At 37.0% G+C, this 13,509-nt stretch overlaps 1 protein-coding gene across 3 annotated transcripts in view; it reads right to left on the bottom strand.

Moving 5' to 3' along the window:
• SLC24A4 (solute carrier family 24 member 4) overlaps positions 1–13,509 on the bottom strand; it is a 123,654-nt gene that overhangs the window by 22,452 nt on the left and 87,693 nt on the right. For 2 of the 3 annotated variants that reach the window (XM_026713253.2, XM_087922104.1), the window contains exons 7-10: positions 9,063–9,137; positions 4,470–4,495; positions 3,648–3,701; positions 1,360–1,502 (exon numbers count right to left, since the gene is read on the bottom strand). In XM_026713253.2, the coding sequence (XP_026569038.1) occupies positions 1,360–1,502; positions 3,648–3,701; positions 4,470–4,495; positions 9,063–9,137 (298 nt within the window). The remainder of the gene's footprint in view (positions 1–1,359; positions 1,503–3,647; positions 3,702–4,469; positions 4,496–9,062; positions 9,138–13,509) is intronic. The other variant, XM_087922105.1, reaches the window with a different exon arrangement.

The raw sequence follows: 13,509 nt of genomic DNA, 5'->3' as shown, positions 1-13,509 counted from the left end.
CTCATGTTTTTTTCTAATGTTCCTTGTAGCTCTTGAAAGCAATAAATTTACAAGCTTCAAGATAGCAGTCGGAAAACCTTCCTTTTTATCTGTACCCTCAAGTAATAGAATTCCTGCTATCAGAACATGGAATGTAGTCGGCAGAGAGCAGGTGCTCTTTTGCAGGCAATAATCAGCCTCTGAACTCAAGACAATGGAGAAGGTTAAGATGAGACCCAAGCTTTGCTGATTCTGGAGAGATATTAACAGATATCCTAAGCATCCTTGCTGGAAGCAACCGTCACAGCTAAAAGATTTAGAAGTCTGGTTCAGGTGATGGTTGATCTGACAAAGTTTTTTAAAAAAGCCATAGAAATAGCAGTTTATCAATCCATGGCATATTTCAGTTAACAGAAATAAGGCATCTCTCAGTTCTTGAATGGCAGATGATACAGATGTGTGTATATTCTTTATGAACATAAAGATCTTGATTTTAGTTACAGGTATGCAATGTCTTTTCAAGATATTATAACATACTCTGTGGATAACAAGCAACTGTTATTCAGTGGCTAGAATATTCCCCCCTTGCAGGGAAAGCAACAAAGCAAGACAAATAAAGGCAGTGATAAAATGTAAAAACAGGTTTTTTGCTTGCAAATCTCATGAAGGTTGTTGTATGTAAGAGAACGATCTTGTTTTCAGTTTCAGAAGAAAGCAGATCTTTTAGAATTATTAAAGAGAACCAATATCCATTTTTCCATATAATATTAGTGTAAAGAAAAGTGGGAGCAGAAGAACCATTTCTTTTCTAAATGGTTAAGAATTTAATTATTTGATGCAAAACTGATGTTTTTCAGTGTGAAAGTCTGCTGTCCAGGGCAAAAAGGAAAGCACTTTCACCTATATTCTATATATCTTAATTGGTGATGCACCAATTCTAACTTTCATCCAGCATGATTATGATGACACTGACATTAACATTATGTTCTAACATTAACTTCAATACTGGAAGAAATGTTTCTTTTTAAATTATTTGAAAACTCTCGTCTTCTTAGAATCTCCTGAAAAATCCTGAGCATTATTCAAAGGATCCTTTTGAATAATCTAACCTTAAGAGATAAATCTCAAGAAGGGTACTCCACAGATATGGTAGGCCTTATCAGTGCTCTGTATTAAATAAATACATGGTATATAATACATACGTAATTACAGAAAGATGTGAGTGACTCTAGACTGCTTGTGTTTGTCCAGTCCATTTATTAAACATAAATAATATTTTATCTTAAGCTTGTGGAAGTCTGCCATCAGAGTTCGAATCACTAGTAGTGAATAGCATTGTTTCCAAGACCTCCTGTTCAGCTCATGTCTGCTTAGCCTTACCTTTCCGTAGCAATGGTATGGAGGGATCATCACAGCTAATGTCATAAGATTTATTACCATCTTCCAGTTCACTGTTCACAGTGTTGCCATTACCAACATTCATACTTTTCATAGTAAAGAAGTTCTGCATCTTCATGTTGAATCTAGAAGTATAAAGAGAAAAATGCTAAGGTTTCAAAGAACAGCTCACAGCTCTGGCTCTCTTCCCTTCCATTCCTGGTGCTCACAACCATCGGGAGCAAGTTAGATTGTGATACATCAGTTTATCAAGTGCCATCTAATTTGAGCATAACTGTCTAAGAGCCGTGGTGGTGAAATGGTCAGAGTGCAGTACTGCAGGCCACTTCTGCTGACTGCCGGCTGCCTGCAATTTGGCAGTTCAAATCCCACCAGGCTCAAGGTTGACTCAGCCTTCCATCCTTCCGAGGTAGGTAAAAGGAGGACCCAGATTGTTGGGGGCAATATGCTGACTCTGTAAATCGCTTAGAGAGGGCTATAAAGCACTGTAAAGAGGTATATAAGTTGAAAAGCTATTGCTAATGATGATTACATTATAATTAGGCCCCCCACGATCTGGCCAAAATTAAGCCTTGTTGGATCCTGCTAGTTTCAATGCATACATGATTAGTCCATGATTTACAACAGTTCATTTAGTGACCATTCAGTTACAACGGCACTGAGAAATGTGGCTTAGGAACATTTTTCACAGTTACAACCTTTCCAGCATCCCCATGATCATGTGATTGAAATCCAGGTGCTTGGCAACTGGTTCATATTTATGACGGTTGCAGTGTCCTAGGGTGCTGAGAGCCCCTTTTGCGATCTTTTCACAAGCAAAATCAATGGGGAAACCAGATTCACTTAACAACTGTGTTACAAATTTATCAGCTGCAGCGATTCACTTAACAAGGGTGACAAGAAAAGCTGTAAACTGGAGCAAAACCCACTTCACACATTTCTGACTTAACTACATAAGTTTCGGGCTCAGTTGTGATCATACATTTAGGACTACCTGTATTAAAGTGATATTTCTCTTCCACTAAAAGCAAATGTGCTTACATTTTCATTTGGATCACGTAAGAAATGAGACTATTACAGAGATCTATGAGCCAGGCAGCGGGACTGTCATATCTAGGTTATATATAGCAACTAAAATGCTGCAACATGTTTCCAAGAAGCCAAGTCAATGAGGGAAGCTAGATTTGCTTAATGACTGCATGCTTCACTTAATTTGCGTAGTGATTTAATAACCATGAAAAAGGTCAAAAAATAGGGCATGGCTCACTTAAAAATTGCCTTGCTTAGAAATGGGAGTTCTGATCCCAAATGTGATCATAAGCCAGGGACTACCTGTATTGTGTTTTCAACATCTATGTTGCTCTGAGGGATATGCAGAAGAAAAAGGCCAGATTCATGAGTTCTTCAGAAGAGGCCATTATCCTTGAACGCATCATAACTTTATAGCAGTACCTCTAACTCTGATTGTATGATCCCAGTGGTTATGAATCACAGACAAAAACGGCTTTTGAACTATTTCTATGCTCCCCTCTGAAATGTTTTCTAATTTGGATATAATGATTTATGACACTGCTGTAAAATAATTATGTTAATTATTTCTGTAGCATTGCAAATACAAATACAAAAGAAAAGCCTTTATTTCTTGCAAGGGTAGCTGATGAATAGCCAATATAAAAACTAATTCAAATTCTCCAAAGCCAAATCCATAAATGCAAGCATGCTTCATTTTGAATTAAAGCTTTCTTTGTGCAATCCTCCCCGCATTACTTACCTTGGCTGCTTACAATGCTCTTTCAAATGGGCTATTTTGAATATGAAGAAACAAGGAGAATATTTCTGATATATAACCCCTTCCTTAGTTTCTTTGGAAAATTACTTCTCTTGGATGCATTCCATACTCTTTGCTCTTACAATACAACATTGGACTTCATTACCCATTACCTCAATCTCTACTGCCAAAGGCTGTGCTGGCTAGTGGTAATGGAAGTGGCTTCCAACATACTGGAGGGCACTAGGTAATGAAAGGCTATCATAAAGACCGAATGTTCTCGTTCATCTTCAATTTCAATAGCCCAAATGTAGATCATAAAAATGAGCCTCAAGTTATTGCAGACAATATACATTTAAGCAGAACATCTACTACTAGTTGGGGAAATTAACAGCAATAAAGCAAGGAAAGTGAGCTATTCTTAGTTATCTAGCAAAGTACATTGCAAGCTCATATGCCTATTAGCCACATATATTTAAAGCACAGAGTTAAGAGTACTTACTTCATGATAAGTATATAGAAGAAATACATAATGATGAGTATAAGGCTTTCCCACCTCAAATAAATAAAAGGAAGGAAATTAGTAGTAAGGCTAGTGCCATTTGTAGTAGTGTTACATATTTTTTGTGGAATATATCAGTAGAACTATTATAAGCACTTTCCTCCACTTCTAGCACTTCATATATTAAACCAAAGAAGTTGTTATGTCTATCTGTTCTTTGCACCTCTTCTTACTCACTCTTTCCTGCAGCCAGTTGCAATTTGTTTTTCTCTCAATGCTTCATAGTGTTCATAAATACAATCAGTCAATCTACCTTATACCTTTGCAGCCAGACCTCTCAATCCCGCCCCCAACTATTTATAATCAAAAATATTAAGTTGGAACAAGAATCACCTCACCTAAAGATACTTAGGGAGCTATCTTTCCTTAGCTGGGAAATTGGCTGAGAGTCCCCAAAACGTGAAATAAATAAATCATTTGAAATAAAGGTTTGCTAACAACATAAAGCGCCCACATTTTAGAAGGATTCTAGATCCTTGAAAACTCTGCTGAAAGTTTTCCATCACTGGTGAGGGGAATGAAGCAAAGTGCGCTAGGAAACCATTAGAAATAGCTATGAAATTTCAAGATCCAAAAACCTCTTGCCTTACTGACACATCAATAAAACTAGTCCCCATCTTTCTATTCTAATTACAGAAAGAATCCAAACTGGAGGATGTGCTGGAAGTTTTACAAAAAATAATTTCATCTAGCCCCAAGGGCAGATGTCCAAGTTTACTTCTCTTAATTAAACAACATGAAGAAATGAAAAGAACCACTTACCATACAATTTTCTCATCATATATAAACTAAAAAAGAGTGAAAAAGAAAGGGGAAAATGGAATAATTACATAATTCAAGTGAAAATAAATTTGGCTACATTATGGAACACAGTGACATGTATACATATAAAGTTGAGCATAGAATGGTCTCCAGGCAGAATCAGCTAAGAGTTTTATTCTCAGTTACTACTGATTTTTGGTCCTGAATCATTGTTTCAGTAATGAAGGCCACTGGTGCTCGGCAAAATATATAGTAGCATTTTTTAGGTAGAGCAAGCGTGGAAAATTTGGGAACTTCCTGGGAACTTCCAATCCACCATCACCCAAGACTAGGCATGCACGCCCCTAACTACCTCAACTCCAACTACTGCTGGCCTTAAATGCAAGCTACTCAATGCAAGAAGCCTTGTAAATAAAATACCTGAATTTTTCCTCCTACTAAATATGGCTAAATTCGACATTATATTTGTCTGTGAAACATGGCTCAATGCATCTCTCCCCGACTCCATTACCACAGTAAGAGACTATCATGTTTACCGATCAGATCGTGAAATTCGTAGAGGAGGTGGTGTTGCTATCTTCTACAAAAAGTCCTTACATCTAAAAATATCCAAGTTACCCAGGAGCTTGCTCTTCCTGAGACCATTATCTGTGAACTGTCCTTAAATATCACAATTCGATTCTTACTATGTTACAGAGCACCTGATTATGACATTGAACATGTAAACAAGCTAAATACACTACTAACATGGGCAGCATCCTGCCCATACCCTTTTATCTTTCTTGGTGATTTCAATCTGCCTCATATTGACTGGACCCTAAATGAATGTACAACTGAAACCATACATGCAACCTTTTACAATGCTGTTACAAATCTGGGACTGGAAACAGCTAGTATCCAACAACACTAGACTAAACAACTGCCTCGATCTCATCTTCTGCAATAGTTTGAATTTAATTTATGGAATACAAACTAAAGAACCCTTTTCCAGCAGTGACCACAATATGATTGACTTTTGTCTAAACATACGTCCACACAAAAACACCACAATGATGTGATCCCCAATTATAATTTCAAAAAGGCAACTATGATCTTATAAACAACGATCTCTCATCCCTTGATTGGCAATCTCTATTCAATGGATGCAATACTGTTGAAGACCATTACAACATATTTTTACTTGAAGTCAAAAGAGTCATCAAACTATATGTACCAACAACTACTCCCAAAACAAAACAAAAAAACAGATTGCCCATAACAATAAGGAAACTTCAATCCAAAAAGAGATCACTCTGGCGGAAAAACAAATCTGGTCACGTTGCCAATTTCAAAAGCCGATACAAAAATTTATGCCACCAAATAAAGACCGAATGCACCAATTATCATATTAAACAAGAGGAAAACCTTCTAAGCACCAATTCCACCAATGCTTTTACAATTTTGTAAACAACAAACTAAAAGATTCAAGGTCCATCCCACCCCTGATAGGACCTAATGGTAAAGACTGCAATGACGACACCATTAAAGCCAACATCTTTAACACATTTTTGGCTCAGTATTTGTAAACAGCAATGGATCATGCCCAGCATTTCCTAGCCGAACCACAGATAACTACAGTGATCTAATACATATCGATTTTACAGAAGACAATGTTGAAAAAGCACTACGCAATCTAAAACCATCCCTATCTATTGGACCGGATGGAATATGTGCCTATCTCTTAAAAAAGTTATCCACTGCCATAGCCGAACCTCTAAGCATAATCTTTGAAAATCTTTCAGGACCAGTTCCTTGCCTAACCTATGGTCACAAGCCACAGTCATCCCCATCTTCAAAAAGGGAGACCCTTGCCTAGTTGAAAATTACAGACCAATCTCCTTATGCTGCGTCACCTGTAAAGTCATGGAATCAATTATTAACCAATCCATCATCCTCCACTTAGAGACAAACAACCTACTCTCCAATAAACAATTTGGTTTCAGAAAAAGCTATCCTGTAATCTGCAACTCTTACACTGCAAAAACATATGGACTACACAACTTGATCAGGGCAAAACAATAGATGCAATCTACATAGACTTCTGTAAAGCCTTTGATTCAGTGGTACATGACAAACTACTACTAAAAATAAAATCCTATGGTATCTCTGGACAACTGCATAACTGGATAGAAGCATTCCTGTCAAACAGACAACAAATGGTCAAAATTGGGAGTGTCCTATCAAATTCTGTACCTGTCAATAGTGGTGTCCCCCAAGGCAGTGTTCTAGGACCAACTCTCTTCATACTCTACATAAATGACCTCTGTGATCATATTAAGAGCAACTGTGTTCTTTTCGCTGATGATGTAAAGCTGTTCAATACCACAGACAATACTGCTACCCTTCAAAAAGATCTTGACTATGTATCAGAATGGTCAAACAAATGGCAACTTCAAATCTCAACAAATAAATGCTCTGTCTTACATATTGGCAAAAAAATCCAAAATAAAATACAAGCTGAATAGTCAAGATCTTGTTGATGATCCAAGCTCTGTAAAGGACCTTGGAATACTCACCTCTAATGATCTAAGTGCTAGTGCCCACTGCAACTACATAGCCAAAAAGGCATTAAGAGTTGTTAACCTAATCTTACGTAGCTTTTTCTCTGGTAATATCACACTACTAACTAGAGCATACAAAACATTTGCTAGACCAATACTCGAATACAGCTCATCAGTCTGGAACCCACATTACGTATCTGATATTAGCACAATTGAGAAAGTCCAGAAATATTTCACAAGAAGAGTTCTCCACTCCTCTACTGTTGTAGAATACCTTATGCCACCAGACTTGAAATTCTAGAACTAGAAAACCTTGAATTACGCCTGCCTTCGGTCTGATTTAAGCATGGTATATAAAATCATACATTGCAATGTCCTACCTGTCAATGAATACTTCAGCTTCAACCATAACAACACAAGAACACACAACAGATACAAACTCAAGGTTAACCGCACCAAGCTTGACTGCAGGAAATACGACTTTAGCAACAGAGTGGTCAATGTCTGGAATACTCTACCCGACTCTGTAGTTTCTTCCCCAAACCCCAAAAACTTTAACCTTAGACTGTCTACTATTGACCTCACCCCTTTCCTAAGAGGTCTGTAGGGGGCGTGCATAAGCGCACCAACGTGCCTACCGTCCCTGTCCTATTGTTTCTTTTATTTTTCTTTTATTTTTCTTATATGTACTCATTTCATGTATTCATAATTATGTATACACTTTTACTTATCTCGTAAACAATTGACAAATAAATAAAATAAAATAAATAAAATATTAAGATTACTACTCCAAGACTTTGAAGCTAGGAGAATTGGAGGTCAAGCTGGAAAGCTTGTTGTAGACAGTGATTAAATTACATAGTGGGCAGAGCTGCAAAAGTCTAGGTTAAGAGGCCATGAATTAGAAAGCACTGAAGATGCTTGGAATAAAGTAATTCCTGTGAATAGAAGATTTCCTTAAAATAAAAAAGCAGTATGCCATTCTTGCATTTCCAACTTTAAAGAACAAATACCTCGCAGATCCAAAATTCAGTACAATATGTACTAAGAAAAAATAGGTATACAGTTTAATTTAGTTTAGACTATTGGGAAGGTGGTATTTCTGCATTACATTTGGCTGCCAGTTGTCAAGATCTGGCAGCTTCAGAGGCAAGTAGGTGGCTTATTTGGGGAGGATTAATTGGTTTTTATCATGAACAAAGCCAACCTTAAAATAATTAAAAGCAATAGTTCATAATGCTAAAAGCAACTTTTAGCATCCCTGGACACCTTTCAAAAGTTCACAGCTGATGTCCTTCTCAGGTCACATGATGGCAGGATTAAGCAGTCATTTAAATTTCCTACTAATCTCCTAACACAGGACCATACTACAGCTTAGGGATTGGAAATGATAGCAAAGTGTCTTCTAATATTGCTCCTGGTTGTTTGTCATCCCTGACAAATGGGACCATTGGAATCTCAGGCTGAATGGAAATTTGCCTATACAGAAATTTGAGTTAACTCCAAGTTGTCCTTAATAAACACATGAAAGAATGCAGAAGACACACTGCCCTTGCCCCATCTGCTAATGGCCAGACGCATTTATTTATTTAACAATTTATATAGGCATCTATTTCAAGTAAATTATCCTGGACAGCTACAACATTAAAATAACAAACACATTTAAAAACATAAAAGCAAGAGCAGCTGTAAACAGTAAGAAGATGGTTATGTGTTTGAATGCATCTCTTCATTCTCAGCTACCATGGCCATTCCAGGAAGTTGCCTTCTCACATGATCTAAAAGGTACCAGGTTGTGGGAGACTGAAGCATACACATTTAACATCTTATTTATCTATTCATTTACTTATTTACTTAAAACGTTTATATAGTCTCCCATCTTCTAACCAACTGTGGGTAGTTCCCAAGATCCTTTGTGTGGGAGTTTTTTTAAATGGGGAAATCCACCATATTTGTCTTTTAAGGAGTCCTTCTGCAAGGAGGTCTATTGAGAACCAAAATCTCAAGCTCAGCTATATTCCAGAACATGGTGAAGAAAACTGACAAAACTTACCACAATCAGGACTACTACAGACAGAGTGTAGTAGACAGAATCCCTACACACAGACCACCAAGTGAGACGGACCACCTAGAAAAAGGATACAAATTATTCCATATAGCAAGCTCTATCTTGGCAATGCTTGGATTTTAGATGTTGCCACAGATTCTGAAACCAGACAGTGCTGATGAAATAAGGCTCATATATGCATTCACACCTCACTACAATCTTATCACTTACTAGTTAGCATTGCTACTGCTATTAATTAAAAGGTATCCCTTCAAGGAAGGAGAACATGTATATCTGAGCCTGTATTTTCCTACACAATCTTGTTCTATCTTGATTTTTAGTTTTACATTCTCAAAAGAAAAATCATATGAGAGTCCCTGATAGGGCTGGCACGCTCTGGATCCTATCAATAAAACAATGCTATTTCATGGGACGCAGGAAGTGTGTCTTCTTTGTCACCATGGCTGCCCATGAGAACAGCATCCTCCTTTCTATGGACTTGCCCATGCCAGTCTGTAGGAGGGACTTGTTTCTGTCCACATGCAGGGGTAGGATGCTACCAGTTCTGCCCAGCTTTATAGAACTGGTAGCTCTGAAGAGCAGCAAACACCAAACCGGTTCTGTGTTTGCTGCTGTTTGGCCCACCTGCCTGCCTGGGCTCTTACCTGTCCTTTATTTCCTGCTTTTTCAACCTCAGCTGCAAAAAGCGGTTTTTCAAATGCAGCGCACCTATGCATAGTGCTTTTCAGCTGTCTGGGTTGTTTACACACATGTGCAGTGCGCATCAAGCATGCATGCGCACGCAAAACATGGTCACCAAACAGGTAGTAACATCAGTTGAATCCCACTCCTGTCTACATGCATTGGGCAGGATGCAAGATGAAACTATATAATAAAGCATATTTTGTGTTTCTTTACCCTTAGTGCAATGGGTGTGCTGCATTTTTGGAATTTTGTTCAATTTTTAACATAAATAACTTAATCAATCAGTCAGGGAGAATGAAAACGTAAGTAGTTTATTGACTGAGAAATAAGTGTGTCAGTCTGTTGGGGGGAAAAAAGTGGCATCTTAAAGAATGAGATATTTGTTGTAGCGTAGGATTTGTGGTTTGTAGCCCATATACATAAATGAGAAAGTTCATGCCATTCTAAGTTATGAATATATAGAGACAATTATGCTTATGTGTGGGAATGGGTACTAAACCCTAGTATTCCCTATTATCACCCACCAATGAATAACTGATTTAATTACAATAACAATTAACATAATTTTTCCTACTTTGACACTCAGACAACCTCTTGAGCATCTGATTAAGTGGGCTATACACTCTCCCAAAGTATCAAGCAATACATTTGTTAGTCTTTCGGGTGACAAAAAAGCCTTTCTTTCTCCATCAGTCCCCCTAACCCTAACCCAAAAGGAACAAGAATATTATGTTATAAATCTTTTTTCTTGGCTTACTAGCACCTATTTTACACATTCTGCCAAGCTACATGTCAGCATTCCAGGGAACCTCCATTCCAATCAGTAACTCCGAGAAATGCTTCATCTCAAAAGTACCTTTATTAGAATAGCACCTGGCACATCTGTGGAATCTCAAAACTAAAAGTTTCCCAGACTTCTCACAATGTCCCAAACTACAAACCATCCCCCTTTCCCTCATCATCACATCACATGAACCAATCCCAAAGAAAGTTCCTTTTTATTCCTGCGTGACACTCTATAACCTTGAACTAACAAAAGAATTCTATTTTGTCTACCGAGAGCTATTCAATTAAAACCATCCCCTCCCACTTTCTCAAGCTATGTGGCAGCATTGAACAAGGTTTCCAGAGCTGACACTACAATGATTTTTGCCTGGATTTGCTTAACACAAAGTGTGGACATGGCATGCTCAATAAACCACAGTTAATCAGTTTAGAATAACACGCAAAACTTTTTTCCAAATAATTACTGTGGTGAAGGATCAAATAAACAGCTCAGCTTATATAATAAACCTTAACTTCCAGAATAGATTTTTATCTATTTAAAAGCTCCATCAGAGAAAAATATGTTTACAGAACAAGCAATACTCCAAAGACATCAGAAAACAGTGATCATTCAAAACTTCTTTCCATCGCAAAGAATGAAGTTGCACAAATACAGGAAACAGGAAATTTAGACCTTTTAAACAGGAAAAGTATTGCTCCAAACTGATGTAAGAAAAGTTCCTAACAAGATCTTCATTCCAGTGAATCAAAGGAATTGCATAATTATTGTATGGCATGTTGCTTAAAAAGTACATTTACTTAAGCAGCAGTTACTCAATTTTCAATGGGATTACTGTGAGAGGACAGAAACAACTTTGCTTAAAGTCTTCAATTTAAAAGTCCATCTCCTGAAAAAAAAAAAACTAAAAGAACTACAGATGCAGTAAAGCACTTTACGCATCATTTAGAAACAGAAAATTAAGAAAATCAATGATTGTACTTCATAAGGAAGTAGAGTAATAAATGAAGCAGACACAATCCTGCTAAAGTGAAACACTTTAATAAATTCTAGTAAGAATAATTTCAATCAATCTGTGTATTATTTTTAAAAACAGTACAAAGGCTAGATAGGGTACTAGTCAACCACAATTAAAATGCATCTAAATCTATTGCAATGTAAACAACAGAATAAAGAACAAATTCAAAGTTACAAATAAATGAATGAATAGCTAGTTACCAAAACTTTGTTAAAATAATTTCTCTGTTTAACATCCACTTGAGTGAAGCTTTGCCAGCTTCCACTGAGACTAAAGATAGAATTAACATTTAACTATAAGTCTTATGAAATAAAGGCAGTAAAACTTTGGCTGTTGCTCATTACCAGAAACATTTAAATTTTCTATGAAGAAAAAAATGTTATTTGGAACATAACTTAGAGATTAAACATGAGTCTGCTTTAGATCTACAATGCTCATAAATGCCAAGCGGACAGAGCAAAGGATTTTTATTTATTTATTTATTTACTTGCATGCTTGTTTGCTTATTTACTAGGGTTTATACAGCACTCTAATCCACGGAGACTCAGAGAGGCTTACAAAATACTCTCCAGTAGGAGGATTAAAAACAGTACCTTGAAATAACAAACAGAAAAAGATGAAGTAACAGATTACAATGCAATAAACGGTATCCGAAAGGAATAAGCAAACCATAACAACGGGGACTCCCTTTCTACTGTAGCTCCCACCTCAAGCCTTTAGGAATAGCCAGATTTTTTTAATTTTTTATTTCTTATATGTATCCATGTATTCATAACTATGTTTTTACTTATACCTATTATCTTGTAAGCAATTGACATAAATAAATAAATAAATAAATAAATAAATAAATAAATAAATAAATAAATAAATAAATAAATAAATAAATAAATAAATCTTAGCCAGGGGTTTTCAGAACACAGAATTAAAAAGGAAGAAGCTGGTATAATCTCAAGAGGAGGGGAGATGAAAAGGTTCATCTGGGAACTGTGTATTTGTGTGAAAGCCTTCACAACCAAGGCTGCTACCTGCTCCTTCAGCAAGAGTGAGAGTCCAGAAGGACCCACAGATAACCAACCAGTTTTGACTGGGATAATACAATCCTATCCTGAACCAAAGAACCACTTTCCTGGGATTAAACTTTAGCCTGTTTTGCAGTTGTTCTTTCATCCTTCCATAAGAAGGATAATTCAGGTCATTTTAAAAAGGGTTGATAAATGACAATCTGAGGATGCAGTAAAAATGGAGACAATATTGGCCTCAGATCTCAGCTTTTACCCATGTCTGACCACACTTTTTTTTTGCCTAATTTCAAAATAGTGGGATTCTATTCTAAGTGTCTCTTTGGCCACTTTATTTCCCATAGCACCTTGATAAATTCCCTGCAATCTCATGATCTGGGAGATGCTGCTTGAGTACTATCTAGGACTGCTTGAGTACTATCTAGGACTGCTATCACCCTAGTATTCCACTTGGCAACTAAGGCCTCAGGAAAACTGCCCAACAAGATCTCAGGAAATTCCCCAAAGTTCTCTGGGAATTATCAGGAGTATCACAAGTTAATAGTTCCATTGTCCCTCAAAATTGATGACCCCAAAATAGCAATCAAGCAGTAATCTGACCATAACAAAAGACAGGAATTAATCATCAGATCATGTTGTATCTGCCCGAAGGCAAGAATTAGAGCTGATGTATGGCCTTCTTCGTGGGTTAGGTTAGTAGGGCAGCTACAAACTCCCAGTCCTCTGAGGGACAGCAAGAAGGGTCAGAATCACAAAACTACAGTATAATGAAATATTTTAGTTCATTTGGATTCTACTTCATGAGTTGAAGTAGATACAAGAAAAAAGCTTCACCCTTTTTTTTAAATCAAGAGATGCATTATTTCATGCTGATTGGGAATTCTGAGGGTTTACGCCCAACACATCTGCTGGGCATCTGGTCAGAAA

The sequence above is a fragment of the Pseudonaja textilis genome, chromosome 1 (genome assembly GCF_049901715.1).
Source record: "Pseudonaja textilis isolate UNSWEBS1 chromosome 1, rPseTex1.2, whole genome shotgun sequence".
NCBI classification, from domain to species: domain Eukaryota; kingdom Metazoa; phylum Chordata; class Lepidosauria; order Squamata; family Elapidae; genus Pseudonaja; species Pseudonaja textilis.
Note: the sequence above shows the minus strand (reverse complement) of the source record. Positions and strands in the feature narration are given on the sequence as shown.